This window comes from Spermophilus citellus (assembly GCF_964194105.1).
Source record: "Spermophilus citellus genome assembly, chromosome: 15".
In the NCBI taxonomy this organism is placed as follows: Eukaryota; Metazoa; Chordata; class Mammalia; order Rodentia; family Sciuridae; genus Spermophilus; species Spermophilus citellus.
In genome coordinates this window covers 97,514,549-97,531,164 of record NC_138195.1, presented here as the reverse complement: position 1 = coordinate 97,531,164, position 16,616 = coordinate 97,514,549, and the positions used below count along the sequence as shown (strand labels likewise).

Here is a 16,616-nt window from a genome sequence, read left to right as displayed (position 1 = left end):
AGGCACTAGGCTTGCCCTGGGCCAGGGTGGCCACCCCTGGATGCAACCAGTGGGGCAGAGGGGCAGTACTGAGAACTTCAGAGGGACCCTGCACACACACGTGCACACACATAGGCACACACACACATGGGGAGTGAGAGGAGCATCGAAAGCTCCCAGTACCCATGAGGGCTACAACCTCACTGATAAGATGCAGAGACCCCAGCACACAGCTACAGCCCTGCAGCTGTGCCACTGGGCAGACAGCCCCCATCTCCAGGCAGGAAGGAGAGCTTATGGTGTGGGCAGTGTGCATGGTGTGTGGTTTGCATGAGTGCAGTTTGCATGTGAAGTGTGTTGTGTGTTGTGTGGTGTGTGTGAATTGCAGCCTCCCAGAGACCTTTGCTCTCCTTCCCAGGGTGACTCAGCACTTTAGGGTGGGGACCTGGCCTGGTGGGGTTCAGCTGCCCTGCCTACTCCTAAGACCCCCCCCCCACACACACAGAGGCCCCTTCCTATGCTGAGTGTGGGAGGAACACGCCCCCTGTCCTCAGCACCAGATCCCTGCAGGCTGACCCTGGCCCTGCGGCCTGCCGCCCTGAGCTCAAGCTGCCTCTGCTCTTCTCGAACCCCATCCCTTCTTTTGGGCCTTTACAGCCTCATGTCACCCTGCCTTCCAAGGGGCCTGTGGTGATTTTCCACAGGGTCGGGGCCCCAGGGGACAAGGCACTCTTGTAAACATCTGGGGGCATCAGATGGACAAAGACCAGGGGGCCCTAGGGGAGGGCTCTGCCCATTCCCATCCACCTGGGAAGAGCCAGCCCTCTCAGAACTGCCACCAAACATGGCCCAACCCCACAGTCTGTGGACAGTGACTCCCTCCCGGGCCTTCCTCAGGGTCAGGCAGTCTCTGGGCTAGGGTTCTAAAACCTGCAGCCACCTGGCCCTGACCACACGCCCAGACCTGCCACTGCCAGAGTGGGTGGGCAGAGCCGGGGCTCAGGGCAGCATCACCTCCTCATGCCGGGCCTCCTTCTCAGGGTAGAGTGCTCTGAGGAGCCGCAGTCACAGATCCACAGGTCCGGGCACCTCCTGGTCCCTCCCCACACAGGCAGCTCGGCTTTATTGCCTGTGTCTTCCTCAGCCGGGGCGTGTCTGGCCAGAGGTCAGGGTCCCACAGTCTCACTGCCCCAGGGGCTGGGCCCCTGGCTGCCCAGCCCCACCCCAACCTGGAACCCCGGTGTTCCCAAGGAAATGACTCCCTGAGAAACCTCCAGGTCACCCACCTGGCCCACCCCCCTGCCTGGCCTGCTAGTGCCCTCGTCCCCCACACTCACTCTTCTCTCCTGGGGACACACCAGGAAGGTGTCCTGCATGGGCAGGCCTTGGCCTTGTGACCCGGAGGAGAGGGTACTGGCCAGAAGCATGGACCCCAAGCTGGACTGAAACTCCTGACAGAGTGTGGCTGGATGGAGCTTTCAACCTGAGGATTGTCCCAGCCCTGCCCTCAAATTGCCCCTGTCCAGCCTGCCAGGGCAGTGTTGGGGCATTGTGGCCATGGGGTTGAGCTGCTGAAGCCAGATTTAAAGTTAGGTAGTCAGTGTAGTTAGATAAATCGGGTCTACTACCGAGTGAAATCTAAAATGGAGGCCATGCTGAGAATGATTCCGGGAAACGCAGGACAACTCATGGAATGTTCATGAAGTCCGGGAAAAGCCCAAGGCCAGAGCCCATCCCCAAGAAGTGTTAATGAACAGCCCCCAGCAAACTTGAAGATGCTAACTCAGAAGTCCTTCCGGCCCAGATTACTTCTTTGGCCCACCTGTGTCCCACCCCTCGGGCTTTCCCACCTACATTCCACCACTGAACTATAAAAAGGGGAGACAACCGCACTTCCACGGATTCCACCTCTTGGGTCCCCTTCTTCCTCTGGGAGAAGTCTTTTCTGCTCTCCTTTAATAAACTTCTAATTTCTACTCTGACCTGGCCTCGGCGTGAGGACTCGTCACCGGTCAGCAGCGGTAACACTGCCAGCCCTCCCATAACTGAGTTTTCCCAAAACCAGGACTGGGATTTTGACAGGATGGAGTGAGGATCACAAAACAATTTTAGAATCTGAAACTTTAACATGAACCATTGAGAAATGGCCGCTGCACTGCAAGAAGTGATGCACCTTGGGTAAGAGTGAAAAGCGCCTTGGGCCACCCAGCGCCAGCCAGCCGGGTAGCAAAGGCCCACAGGCAGCAGCTCAGGAGCTAGAGTCCTCCCAGTGGGACGAGCAATGACTGCAGGTCAGCTGGAGCCTCAACAAGGAGACCCAGCCAAGAGGCAACCACCTGGGCCTGGGACCCCCACACTGGGTAACCACAAGATGAGGGCTCAGCTCTCCCCATCTCTCTGGCCTCTCCCCCTACCTCCAACTGCAGCAAGCCCTGCACACTTGCTCAAAGAAGGCCAGAGACTTGGAAGGAGAGCCCCAGAGCCACCTAGACACAGCATGCCCAGCCACAGGGAGAGCCCAGGGTGGAGACTTGTGGGCCGTCAACCAGCCCACACAGGGCAGCACAAGGGAGCCAGGCTGAGGAAGACACATGGGGACACAGTGCCACATGCCACGAGGTTCAGTCCAGGGAGGTAACTAAACCCACAAGCAAGAGAGCAACAGGCCAGGTGTCAGGTTTCAAGGCCTCAACATATTATCTAAAACATCTAGTTTTTTAAATTCATAGACTTCATTTTTTGCGCAGTTTTAGGTTTAGTGAGAAGGTGAGCAGAAGGTGCGAGCTCCGTGTGCCCCCTGCCTCTCACCCATTTCCCCCATCACACCCTGCAGCAGTGTGGCCTGTGACCTGCAACTGAGCCGGTTAAGGCACCTGCTTTCAACCCAAGGCAAAGGAACAGGAAAAGCATAGCCAGTATTTAGGGGAAAGCTAGTTCTAGAAACTTCCTCTGAGTGAATGTAGGTGTTAGGCTTCACAAATAAAAAGCAATGGAGCTGGGCAAGGTGGCACACGCCCGTAATCCCAGCAGTTCGGGAGTCTGAGACACGAGGATCCCAAGTTCAAAGCCAGCAATGGTGAGGTGCTAAGCAATTCAGTGAGACCCTGTTTGTAAATAAAACACAAAATTGGGCTGGGGATGTGGCTCAGTGGCCAAGTGCCCCTGAGTTCTATCTCTGGTACAACCCCTCCCCCCAAAAAAAAAGCAAAACGGTAATGGAAACCGTGTTTAGAAAACTAAAGAAAAGTGTGATGAAATGTCTTAAATAATCTCAATAAGCAGTTCACTGAAAGAACAAATTTGGCAACACAGGCCTGCAGTCCCAGCTACCCCAGAGGCCCAGATGGAGGTTGCCTGAGCCAGGAGCCTGAGACAGCCTGGTCAGCACAGGGAGACCCTGCCTCCTAAAAAATAAAAGAAAAACAAAAAGCACCAAATAAGAATTTGAACTGTTGAAACCCCAACACAAGGAGAAAATCTTGAGACCAGCAAGAGAGAAATACTCAATACAGAGCACAGACGGCACATTCAATTAGTGGCTAACTTCTAATGGAATCATGAAAAAGGAGCACCAACACTCTGCCAGCTACAGCGGGAACAAGGACACTCCTTCCATGAAGCAGGGACACCCAGCTACCAAAGCCACCAAAGACATCATGAGAAAAGAATACTACAGACCACTCTTGAACACAGACACAAAAATCACTAATACAACATTAGCTTAATTCAGCAACACACAAAAAGAAGTTATTTGCACTATTCCAGGAATGCAAAGTTGGCCCAATATTTAAAAATCAATGTATTACACTATGAAGGATAAAGAGCTCATGTCATCCTAAAAAGTATCTGACAAAATCCAATACCTGTTTATGGTAAAAGCTTTTTTAAAACTAGGACTAGTCAGGTATGGTGGCACACACCTGTCATCCCAGTGTTTTGAGAGGCTGAGGCTGGAGGATCAAAATCAAATTTGAGTCTAGCCTCAGCAATTTAATGAAATCTTCAGCAACTTAGATCCTACCTCAGAATAAAACATCAAAAAATCTAGGTATGAGCTCAGTGGTAATGTGCTCCTGGGTTCAGTCCCCACTACCAAAAACAAACCAAAAATGCCGCAGTCTGGCTGGGCACAAAATCACGAGCCACTCAAGCAGGAACAAACTTTATTTTTGAAACTGCCGCCAGTGCCCCGGACGCTCCCAGGAAGATTGGCGATCGATGGACACACGGATCCCAAGAGGAAGTTCCTCCTCCCAAACTCTTTCCTACTGCACTTCCCCAACCAATGGGGACTCTCCAGGAGTCCCGTAGCAGGCCGAGGTGGACAGCAGGAGTCCAATATCCATATGAATGCAAATCTTAACATAATCATATCATCTCCATGGCTAGCTGGCGTCACCTTTCAACCAAAAATGCCATGCATCCTATTACTTGGCTGTGGCTCTTAGCACAAAAACACTAGAGCCAGGCCCTGGGTTCAACTCCAGAAGGGAACTCCCTAACCCTGGTAAAGGAGCACCTACAAGAAATCTGTGGCACACATCGTGTTTAGTGATGAGACACTGCCATCTGTCCCCTTAAGACAGGAACAAGACAAAGGTGCCCACTCTCTCTCTGCCTCCATCCTACACTGTGCTGTTCCAGTGGATGGATGGACCCCAAGGGCATTATGCTGGACAGGAAGAACGCTGCCCAGCTCACTCACATATGGAGTCCAAAAATGTCGAACTCAGAAGCAAAGGGTTAGGGCTGGTTGCCAGTGCGGTGGAGCCAGGAAATGGGATGTCACAGGACACAGACTGCCAGCAGTGAGATGATCAGGTTCTAGGGGTGGTACACAGCAAGAGTGTGTGTTAATAAGCTTGACTGTGGTGACCATCACACAGGTATGTTTATCAGCTCGTCTCCTCCCCACCCCTCCACAAGTAATTGTAAAACAAAGAAAGGGTGTGTGCAGCATACAGAGAGAACTCTCATGACTTGATAATAGGATGAACTGCCTGACTGAAAAGTGCTCAGAACATCTGAAGGGACATTCCACCAAAGGTCTGCAAATGGCTAGTAGGCCCTGAGAAGATGCTCAGCACTGCTGGCCACCAGGGTAACTCAGATGCAAACCACTGCCAGCCCACTGTGCACCTGCCTGGGTGGTGCCAAGTTCTCCCCTCAAGTCCTGTGTTGCAGTTCTAAGCCTTCAGAGTACAGCTGCACTTGGGGTTAGGGTCCCTAAGGAGGCAACAAGCTAAAATAAGGTTGCTAGGGAGGGCCCTAATCCCACAGGACTGGAGTCCTGATAAGAAAAGATTAGGGCACAGACACAGGGCCAACCATGTGAAGACCAGGGAGAAGACTCCCTTTCCATGTCAGGAACAACCAGCCCTGCTCACACCTTCATCTCAGACCTCATCTCCATAACAGTGAAAAAATGAGGTCTGTGGTTTAAATCACCCATCTATGCAATTTTTTGGCAGCCAGAGGTGGCTAATTCAGATGGATACCATGAAAAAGACAATAGCAGATGTTGGTGAGAGCCCCATACTGCTGGGATGTAAAGCTACTGCCCAGGAAACATGTTGGCATTCCCTTAAAAGCTAAATGTACACTTAATATTCAAATATTCAGCAGTTTCTCTCTGCATCATCTACTTGAGAGAATGAAGCACATGTCTACCAAAGACTTGAACAGGAGTGTTCAACGACATCAAAAACATGGTGCCCAAGTGGAACAGGATTCTCACCAAGTACATGGGAGTGAGCACAGTGCATGTGCCAGCACTGTGCTTGGAGCCCTGCATGAATCATGGTACACACACCCTCAGCCAAGCACTGTGGAGCACCTTCTGCATGCTGGGCATCCTACAGACAGTCATCACCACGGTGACTGGGAAAGTCGAGGCTGCCCTGGGAAAGCGCGCAGCCCAAGGAGTCAGAAGCTGACAGAGCAGAAGGCCATCCTCTGGGGCTGGGGTTGTCTCTCAGCGGTAGAGCACTTGCCTAGCATGTGCAAGGCCCTGGGTTCGATCCGCAGCACCACATAAAACTAAATAAATAAAGATATTGTGTCCAACTAAAAAAATATATTAAAAAAAAGAAGGCCATCCTCTGGGTGAGTGGGGGCCAAACCCAGCTGTGTCTGGCCCCAGCTGCCCCAAGGGATAGGAGGCAGGGGAGGGGACAGGCAGTCTGTGCCGTCAAGGTCTGCCTGGTGGAGGAGCAGCCTGGGCTGGGCTGGTCCCAGTATCTGCCCCCTGCCCTAAGGGGGTGTTTATGTGGGGATTTGGGTGGTGTTGGTCTGAGGCGTGTTGGGTTCCTAGGAGGTGTGTGTGTGTGTCTGGTGTTGAGGCATGTGAGATGTGTCTATGCTGTATTACATGTGTTACATGTGTGAGTGTGAGGTGTGTGTCAGGTGCGTGCCTGTGAAGGTAGGGGCTCCCGGCCAACGTCTGATGAGGGAGGGGGTGTGTGCGGCCACAGTAGCAGCGGTCCCTCCTCCAGCCTGGTTACCACGGCAACCACAGCCTCGGTCTCGCGGCTCCAGCCCCTTGCCCGCCCCGCCCCCGGCTGCGAAGCGTCTGGAACTGCATCCTCCGCATCCACATCCGCATCCTCACCCTCCCGCGACCGCGTCCTGCAGCAGCTGGAGTAGGAACCGCCTGTGAGCCATTTCAAGGTTTCTCCTTGTGGAGTGGGGTGAGGGGCCCGTGTGTGTGTGTGGGGGGGGGGGGTGTGCAACGATGTGACAAGCGCAAGGGTGTGTTGGTGTGTGCAGGAGAGAGTGCGTGTGCAGGGATGTGCTGGGTGTGTGTACAGTGCAAGTGTATGCAGGAGCACTTGGGCAGATTGAATGGTGGCCAGGGTGGCCAGGCACAGCTACCCTCCTACCTTGGGGACTCTGCCTGTCCCCAGGCCAGGCCCATCCTGCTAACCAGAACTGGGGGGTGGGGAGGTCCTCAGGCCTCTCGGGAAGCGGGAGATGCTGCCCGGTTTTGCTGACTGGATGGGGGTGGTTCTCGGGGGGGTGGGCGATGTCAGGGGAGTCCTAAGTGGGGACAGTCACAACCTGGACGTTCCGTAAGTACCTGAGTGTCCCACCTGCAGAGACCTGACCTGCTGCTGGGATCCCCTTATCAGGCACAGGCGGGCAGCAGACGCGTAGGACTGCAGCCTCCTCCCTATGAGCTGGCTCCACCCCTGCAGGTCTGAGAGAGCCAGTGGGAGCTATGCATCCCCAAGGTGGGCAGAGAGGGCCAGTCCCAGCTCCTGTTCAGCTCTGCCTGCAGACATTGGCAGGGAGAAGGGACAGGGAATGGGGAGAAGATGGGTAGCAGAAGGGGCATTGGGCCAGAGCATCAAGGATCTGCTGCCTGCAGGGGGTCAGGGGCGTGATGGGGGTGGCTGCATGACAGGCAGGAAGTGGCCAGAAAGTAGGGAGGCGGCATTTCTCCAGAACCACCTGCCACAGCTCTGGATATGCGGCCACAGGTGGCTGGAACGCAGGAGACTGCGCCCCGGTTTCTCTTTGCCTGCGCCCCGCAGCTCAGCAGGGCTTCAAACCCGAGTCAAATCACCAACCGCTGCAGGGCAGGGGGGGCAAAAGCACCTGGTCGGGCGGTGGGTGGGGGCCTGCGGCGGGGACAGGCGAGGGCGAGGTAGGGGCGGACCCGCAGAGGTCCGCAGTCCTGAACGCGCCCGACGCGCACGCCGCGCACGCGCTGGTGGCTCGCCTGCATAAGCCACGCCCGCAAGCACCTCCCCTCGTGACACAACGTCCCAGAGTTGGGTGGGGTGTGCGAGTGAAAGCAACTCTATGACGTGACCTCTAGCAGAGATATCATCCATCTGTCCATCAACAGCTTGTGCACCGCCCACCCTCCAATCTTGGAGCTTGGTGCACTGTCCCCACAACAGCAGCGCAGACAGGATTACAGAGCGGGGTGGGGGAGGAGCCAGTAGGAAGAGTAAGGATGCCCACTCCCCACAATTCCAGAGCTGTCTACTGTGTGCATGCATCCAGCGCGCCTTCCCAGCGGATCTCCGTGACTCAGCGACCTAAAGGATGTTCTGGTGTGTGGAGAGGGGCGGGGAGTGATCCCAAGCGCAGCCCCCTTCCTAGCATTCCGCCCGGACACTGAGGCCTGGAACAAGATGCAGAGGCGTGTGTGGGGTGGGGGGAGTCCTGCCCTGTTGCTGTAGGAACCTGAGATGACGCAGCGCCAGGGGAGCTGGAGCTCATAGTTGGCCCCGTATGATCCCAAGCGGATCGATCCCGCATTGGACTCTCCCACATGCTTGCGCCTAGCCGCTCCCGACCTGTGCAGAGGCTGGTGTACCTCGGAATGGCACTCCGTGAAAATCCTAACGCCTCTCTCCTCGAGGGCACCCTGCATTGCACCCTCTCCTGTCGTTCCATCCTCTCGCCTGGGATCTAGACCGGCCTTTATATGTATTCTCATTGCCTCATCGTCCATCTCTGCCTTCCCACTGCGATACTGTCAGCACCCAGTGCCCAATGGGTTGTGTGCTGTGCGCCAAGTATGAAGCACCGTGAAACCACATCCCCTTAGTAGCCGGTCGCTCACCTGCCCAAGGGAGGTGCCAAGAAGCCAGGCCCAAGACCACTCCAGGAAGAGCCTCTCAACCCCTAGGGGTGTGGGGCCATGCTACATGACCTCTTTCCTGGTCTGGCCAGACACAGGGTCACCGGCAGTAAACATGCTTCCAAGGGACCTCTCTCCAGAGTGCCTGACTGGGGTCAGCAGCAGGGTGACCTCCTCAGAGTGGCCTCCTGCTGCCCCTCCCCAGCTCCTTTCACACAGGCATTGGTGCACCTGTGTTGAGATGTTGCCCTTCACTGGGTGAGAGCAACACCGTCTTCTCTGTGTTCTATACATTGATTCCACAGATACACTGCTGCACTGCTGCGTAGGGGGCACATTTCAACATGGAGACCTCCAAAACCTACCACCACAGCCTTCCCTGCCTGTTAGGAGACTCTGCTCTTCTTTGTGTCTGTCAATAACTTTTTCCACATGGAGGTCCTGCCCATTCTGGCTGGCTATACCTGTTCCCAAACATTGCATATTTTTGATACTATTTAAATAGAATCTTTTTAAAAAATTGTTTTCCTTTTTTTTTTGCCATTGGCATAAAGAAATATACCTGCTTTGCAAACTTTATCTCTAGTCATCTCAATAGACTCATTTTCAGACCTTATCTGTAGCATTTTTGGATTTTCTACACACCAAAGCAATTTCTTCCATGAACAATGACAGAATTCCTTGTTCTTGTCCCAGGCTCGGGTTTCATTTCTGTGCCCTGTGTGGCTGCATTGCTGAGATCTCTGCTACTGTGTCATAAAACAGACCAGGTCAAGGTGATTCTTACCTCCTTCCTGGTATCCAGCACCAGACTTGTGTTCAGTGAGCTTCACTGTAGGGTTTTTACTGTTAACTTCTATCAAATTAAGGAACATTCCTTCTGTCCCTAATATGTAATTGATTTTTGAAATAGTAAATAAATGTTGAATCCTATCAAATATTTTTTTCTGCTTCTATTGAAATTCATCAGATGTTTTTCCTTCTTTCTTCTGTTAATGTGGTGAAGATATAGATTTTTTTTGTACTGGGTTTTGAACCCAGGAATGCTTAATCACCATGCCACATCCCTAGACCTTTTTCTTTTTTAGTTTGAGACAGGATCTTGCTAAGTTGTTTATGGCCTTGCTTAATTGCTGAGGCTGACCTCAAATTTGCATTCCTCTAGTCTCAGCCTCATTTTTTGTACCTTGATGGCTATGGCTTGCTAGGATTTAACTTGGAGTCTGCTCTGGCATTTGCAGGTGGGAATGAGCTGTGACTTCCTCTCCTGTGTCCTTGTCAGGCTGCCAGGTGCAAGCTGTGCTGGCCTCGGCTATGGGTGTCCCCAAATCCTCTTCCCCATGATTCCTTCTGGAACGGTGGTGGATCAGCGGTGAGGCTGACAGGGACAGGAGTTCTTTTTGAGAGGTCTTAATGGCAGACTACATTTCTTAGTGGACACAGGACCTCTTCTCTTAATTGAATGTATTTTGTGCTCTTTTTTCATCTGTCAGCTTCAGGGTCATTTGCTGTACCCCTTTTCTCTCAGAGGTCAGCCTAGAGGTGAATGTGTGTCTGCTCTTGACTGGCCTAGTGCTCAAGGGACTTGCATCCCCTTCCTTCCCCTAAGCCACTGGGGCCAATCCTGACTCGAGGATTCTGTCCTGGGATATTGGGTTTCCAGGAGATCTGCCCTTCCATGCACCAACAAGACCATGTTCTTCCATTAGTGTCTGAATTTACTAGCAGATGCCCTCCTTCAGTAGCTCCAGCAGGGCTGCCAGAGGAACACAGGATACCCTATTGCATTTGAATTTCAGATAGACAAAGATTGACATTTTAGTATAGATATGTCCCATATTGAGTATTACATGGGATTCACTTATATTTTAAAAAGTAACCATTGGTTAACTGAAATTCAAATTTATCTGGGCCTATGTGCTTAAGACTGGAAACCCAATTCAAACTGCTCTTTGAATCTTTTCCTTTGAGCATAACAGCAGCCCTTAAGATATCCTTTAGGACAGATCAGCTGGTGGAAGACCACCCCCCCCCCCAGTTTTGTGTCTGGGTAGTCTCTGACCAGAGGCACCACACCCTGCAGAGTTGAGGGGCCCAGGGTCAGGAAAAGACAAAAAGCCTTGGCTGGAGGAGCACTGGGACTAGCCAGGGGTCCTCTCACTCTGGAGACAGCCGGCATGACTGTCCACAGGGTGGCCTCTGAACAATGACCCTGTCTGTCTCTGGGGCAGGACAAGGGCCACTGTCCACCATGGTGAAGCTGGGCTGCAGCTTCTCCGGGAAGCCAGGCAAAGACCCTGGGGACCAGGATGGGGCTGCCACGGACAGTGTCCCTCTGATCAGTCCCCTGGATGTCAGCCAGCTGCAGCCACCATTCCCTGACCAGGTGAGTAGCTGACCAGTGGGGAGAGGCCTCTTCAGGCCTGCTTGGGAACAGACAGGAGTGAGGTTCATATAGATGTGACCTCCTCCAAGATGCAGTGGAGCCAGGGTCCTGAAAAGCCGATCCTCAGCTGACCACAGCCAAGGTGACCTCCTGTTTGGCTCCCTCATCCAGAGCCCCTCTTCCCATCTGAGAACAGGGCAAACTGGCCATAGGATACCTGAGAATTTGAGCACCCAGCCCACACTACAGTCTGAGGGACAGCAAACCATAGTATAAACTCTTCTGATAGGCATGGTTCTGGGTGGGGGGCCAGAGGTGGGCTCTTTGGGCAAGTGACTAATGGAGGGTGGGCTTTCAGCAGACATCAGTGGGAAGCAAAGAGCCCAGCTCAACCCTAACCCAGCCTGAGCTCCAGGATCTCTGGGCATAAAGGACAGTATGAGCTGTCCCAGCTGGAGGCAGGGGCCATGCTCTGTGCCCACGCCAGGCAGTTCCTGGTGGTAGGGTCCCCTGAGGACAGTTCTCCAGGTGGGCTTCAACTGCTTCTCCTACAGCAGTGGACACTATGGACAGGCCCAGCCTGCATCCTCCAGAACACACAGAGTTTAGAGCTAGCTCTGCTGTATGGCAGGGGCCCCAAGACTATGAGAGTCAGGACAGGCTCTGGAGGAGGGAGCCAAAGCTCCAAGCTGTGGAGCTACCAAAAGGGAAGCTATGGCAGGGAGATTTCACCCCCTTAGAGTGGAGGGTGGGCAGACACAGCATCCACCTCCCTGGGCTTCATTTTGGAGCTGCTGGAGCTCTGCCTGCCATCAGATGATCCTGGCAGACGGTCAGCTTTACACCATCACCATGCCCTGCACCCTGGCTCCTAACACTTCCAGGTTAGGGCTCTCCTGGGTCATTGCCAGCTGCCCAGCAAGGCCATGGCCATCTCCCTCCTCAGGTGGTCATCAAGACGCAGACGGAATACCAGCTGTCCTCCCCAGACCAGCCGAAGAAGTTTCCAGACCTGGAGGGACAAAGGCTGAGCTGCGGCCATCCAGAGGAAGGGCGCAGGGTAACCCACCTACTCACTGCTGTGGGAGTCAGGGCAGGGACAAGTGGAGGGGCAGCCCGGGCTGCAGGGGTCCAGGTTCTAGGCTGGGCTGTCCCCACTGGGTCTAGCCCAGACAGAAGAGCATAGCAGGGGGTCATTCCACTCAGGATGGCCTTCCAGCCTGCCTGACCTTTAGCTTCCTCAGACCAACTTTCTTCCAAGGCTGACTGCAGAGTGCGGAGCTGGGGCTTTTGCCCCTTCCCAGGGAAGCAGCCTCTCCCCAATTGGCCACTGTCTTCTCTTTTTCTTTCTTCCTTTTTTTTGGGGGGTGGGGAGGTACCCGGGATTGAACTCAGGGACACTAAACCACTATGCCATTTTCCTAGCCCCATTTTGTATTTTATTTAGGGACAGAGTTTCACTGAGTTGCTTAGTTACTTGCTTTTGCTGAGGCTGGCTTTGAACTCACAACCTCCTGTCTCAGCTCCCCAAACTGCTGGGATTGCAGGCATGCGCCATCAGGTCCGGCACCACTGTCTTTTCTTAAGCTACTTGCTGACTTTCTACGTAATATAGATGTTAACTTTTCTGTAGCACATATGGCATGATACCTTCCCTCATCTTCTTTTAGCCTCTTTATTAATGGTGGCTTTTTTTTTTTTCAGAAGGACACAATACCTTTATTTTATTTGTTTATTTTTATGTAGTGTCAGGGATCGAAACCATTGCCTCACGCACACTAGGCAAGCACTCTACCATTGAGCCACAACCCCAGCCCCTAAAGGTGGCTTTAATAATAATTTTTAGTGGACTATTTCTAAAGCCTCTCATTTTTCAAAAGTGACATCTGTCACTTTTAACCCCATAGTTCCTTCAATGACGGGCCCCACAGAGGCACTGAGGCCTGGCTGCACTTCAGCAGGTCCATCTAGTCTGGGGCTCCAGCACCCTCCTCATTGGGGAGGCCTGGAGATGTTCCCAACAAACAATACCCTGGCCATGGTGGCCACTAACCTCCCTGGGTGCCATGTGGGCAGGGACAAGTTCTTATAAGCACCTGCTGGTCAAAGGCCACATGCACTTTTCTGGATGGCAGATGCTTCCAGAATCCCATCAGAGGGGGCACCAACATAGCCTGGACCCTGAAGAGTGGTTCCTGGGCACTTGGCCCTGGGGCTGACCTCCTGAAAGGTGCCAAGGCTTGGGGATGGTAATCCCTTTCCCATCCCCAGCCCCAAAGGGGGCTCTCCCTAGGAAGCTGGCCAACTTGGTTCCCTGCCTAAACCAAATATCTCTTTTCCCTCCACCAGCTGCCCACTGCCAGGATGATCGCCTTCGCTATGGCCTTCCTGGGCTGCGTGCTGATCATGTACAAGGCCATCTGGTATGACCAGTTCACCTGCCCAGATGGTTTTCTGCTTCGGGTAAGACCAGAGGCCTGGGCGGGGAGCAGCAGAAACCACCCTGGCCCTTGCATGCCTTCAAATACTTCACAAGTCCTTCCAGGCTGACGCCAGACATGCTTCTCCCTGGGAGCCCCCTCCTCTTAACCACGACCACCTGGTCCTGTGGCTCTCCACGAAGCCTCCGTGGATTCTGACCTGGAGGTGGATCTTAACTGGAACCGATCTCCATTTCCATAGACCCGCCGCACCCTGTGCCTGGACTTCCAACCCCCCTTCCTCACCTGCCCCAGCTAGCCCCTGACCCAGCCCCGCCCCTGCCCCCGCCCCCGCAGCACAAGATTTGTACGCCGCTGACCCTGGAGATGTACTACACTGAGATGGACCCCGAGCGCCATCGCAGCATCCTGGCAGCCATTGGGGCCTATCCGCTGGGCCGAAAGCACGGCACCGAGATGCCCGCGGCCTGGGGAGACAGCTACCGCGCCGCCAAGGAGGTGCACAAGGGGTCCACTCCGGCGGCGGCGGCGGCAGCTGCAGCGGCGGTGACCACCGAGACCCCCGGGCAGCCCTCGACCCAAGGAGAGAAGGAGCAGGCCCGCCAGGCAGCGAGTAGCGCACCTCCCCCGGCCCCACAGTGAGAGCCCTCCAGCCAGCCTGGCCCGGGTAGGTGTGTCCGCCACTTCGTGGCGCTGACCTGCCCCATCGAGGCCTCCCTCTGACCTCTTGCCGCCTTTTCTGAGCACGGGACACTCCTTCCTCCCCTCTCGGCTTTCCTGGGAACCCCTCATTCCGGCCCGGCCCGCCAGAACCTCACCCAGGCGGCGCCTTCCCACTCCCACCACGCAGAGTCTGAGCAGTAGTTGGGGCGAGCAGGGAGCGAGGCGAACGGAAAGGGGGCTGCAAGGCGCCTCTTCCCACCGGGTGGGCGTGGGGGGCGGGGAGCGGGCTGCACACCGGGCCTTGCCCCTCCCGCTCAGCCCCAGCCCCTCCATCTTCGCAGCGTTCCCCAGCCAGCTCCTGTGACCAGAGCATCGCCCCCGCTGCTCTCCCACCCAGTGTTTGTGCCCCTACCCCCAGGCACCCTGCTGAAGCCCCGCCCCGGGGGCCTCTGCCTCTGTCGCTTTTCTGTAAGTAAAGATTCCCGTCTACTGGACCTTTGTGTTTTCTGCACCTACCGCCCGCCCCCAACCCCCATGTGATGGAGCTCCTGGGGCCCAGAGGGACCCCTGAAGTCCTGCTCCTGAGGCGGAGGATCAGGGATGCTCTTGCTGAGGAAGATCCCACTACCTTGCTAGTTGGGCTGGGGGCCATAGCCCTGCGAAGGGGCCTTGTCCTCCACTTGCCCTGACTGGCCACAATGGAACAACTTCACTTGCCCTCAGGGAATTCTAAGAGTCCTGGGTGGACTCTGTCAACCGCCAAACCCATGTTCTGCCATATCCCCGGCTTGTCTGCTGGGTTTTGGGCCTAGTCCTTGAGCCACCCGTGTCTAGCAGTAGCCCGGCTCCTGGGGTTACCCCCACACACACACACACACTCCTGGCAGCACCTGCACTGGGTTTCTACCCCAAGAGGAATCACTTACTGTCACCATGAATGTCCTAATGAAGCAATGAGCGAATGCTTCACCTGGATAGGGAATGGGGCCTTGCAGGGTCTGTGAGCTCTGGCCCCGCCAGCTGGGAGCTAGACAGGACAGTCTCAGGGGGCCCAGTGGGAAGATCCCTCACTCCTACCAGCCCTTCCATCAAGCCAGCTTGCAACTCTGCATGACCCCAGCTGTCACCTTGCCTACCTCAGCACCTGTTCTCTGTTGCTTCCATTTTGGGGCCCAGACATCCCACCTGGTTGGAGGTGAGCTCAGGCCTGGGGACTGTGGTGGCAGTTAGGGGCCATGACAGAGAGTACTTGGTGGGGCATGAGGAAGCAGCTCCAAGCAGGAGGGGCCACTGTGTCCCGGCTGGAGCAGGAGGGGCACTAGCATCCAGGGGGCCCCCCAGTGGAAGTCCCTGGGAGAGCCCCCTACTCCAGTGTGGACCAGACAACATGGACCAGAACCTGTGTGTCGGAAGCAGATCTGGGAGGATACACACCATGTCCCCATCTCAGTGCACACCTGCCACACAAGCCCCATGTCCCCTGTCTCTGTACACACACCATGTCCCCTGACTCTGCACACACCACACACACACCTCATGTCCCCATCTCTGTGCACACACTATACACACACCCTGCATCTCCTCTCTGTAAACACATCGGTACACACACATGTAAAATCTGCTTGAGTTCATGTGACAGCAGTACCCTGGGGTTGACTCCAGTCTCCCCTTATTTGTAGCCCCCTCTACTGGGAGAAGACCAGTCCCTCTTGTCCTTCATGTGTTTATTTGCTCAGTCCTAAAATGCATCAGAGTCGGCAACTCAAACATGACAAAAAGGAGCCTGCAAACTGGAACTTAGGGTCTTTTGGGTCTTTAATCTGAAGGTACAAAGTCCAAGTGTACACTCAAAGGTCATTTGAGTTAGTCCTTTTTTCCACATCAGTGAGATTACATTATTGATTTGAAATACGGTGAGGGGTGAGGCTCATTATTGCTTGTACTCTGTTTTAGGCCTCTCCCCACTTTGTTATTTTTATTCTATTATGTAAGACCTTGACGTGGTTCCAAAAGTCAGCTCAGATGAGACACCCCTGCCACCCCCACCCCACCCCCGCATCCCACCCATCAGGAAATGCATCTTATTCGTGTCTAGTTTGGCTTTCCTCCAACTCCTTTGCAAAAATAATCAGATACACTTTCCTCTTTCTGCTCCTTTCCTAGACTTTAACTGAAGGGCTTTTGTCCACAGTGACAACCCCCAGTTGTCTGGCCCCAGCTCAGGTCCTGTCCTTCATCCTGTCCTGGTGCTACCTGGAGTGGGCACACACCCACAGGTCACAGGTTCAGACCCCCACATGCCCTCTCTCTCAGGGGGCAAAAGCTGGAATCCCAGGATCCACAGGCCACCTGCACTTCTGTCCAACTAGGTGGCAGACCCGCGCACTCCTGGACCCCTTGGCAGGCTCAGTACTTCTCTAGAACAACTGATGGCTTGGGTCAGTCATGTTAATCATATCGAGTGCTGGGCAGAAGTGCTGGCTTTAGAGAGTGAGGGAAGCAAAAACACAGAACTTGATGGGCCATTTCAAAGTTAGTGTCCTGGTAAGGT

The 16,616-nt window shown here is 54.5% G+C and overlaps 1 protein-coding gene across 1 annotated transcript; it reads left to right on the top strand.

Annotated features, from left to right (window-relative positions):
- Nucleotides 1–6,556: 6,556 nt before the first annotated feature.
- On the top strand, nt 6,557–14,548 carry CALY (calcyon neuron specific vesicular protein). The gene is made up of 6 exons (XM_081267615.1): nt 6,557–6,633; nt 10,807–10,961; nt 11,908–12,021; nt 13,311–13,424; nt 13,739–14,069; nt 14,417–14,548. The coding sequence occupies exons 2-5, from the start codon at nt 10,827–10,829 to the stop codon at nt 14,042–14,044; spliced, it is 669 nt and encodes a 222-aa protein (XP_081123741.1). The 5' UTR covers nt 6,557–6,633; nt 10,807–10,826; the 3' UTR covers nt 14,045–14,069; nt 14,417–14,548.
- The last annotated feature ends 2,068 nt before the right edge of the window (nt 14,549–16,616 follow it).

Coding starts and splice junctions, on each gene's coding strand:
- CALY (XM_081267615.1), top strand. CDS start 10,827: ATGGTGAAGCTGGGCTGCAGCTTCTCCGGGAAGCCAGGCAAAGACCCT. Junction 12,022..13,310: donor ATCCAGAGGAAGGGCGCAGG/GTAACCCACCTA, acceptor TCCCTCCACCAG/CTGCCCACTGCCAGGATGAT. Junction 13,425..13,738: donor CAGATGGTTTTCTGCTTCGG/GTAAGACCAGAG, acceptor CCGCCCCCGCAG/CACAAGATTTGTACGCCGCT.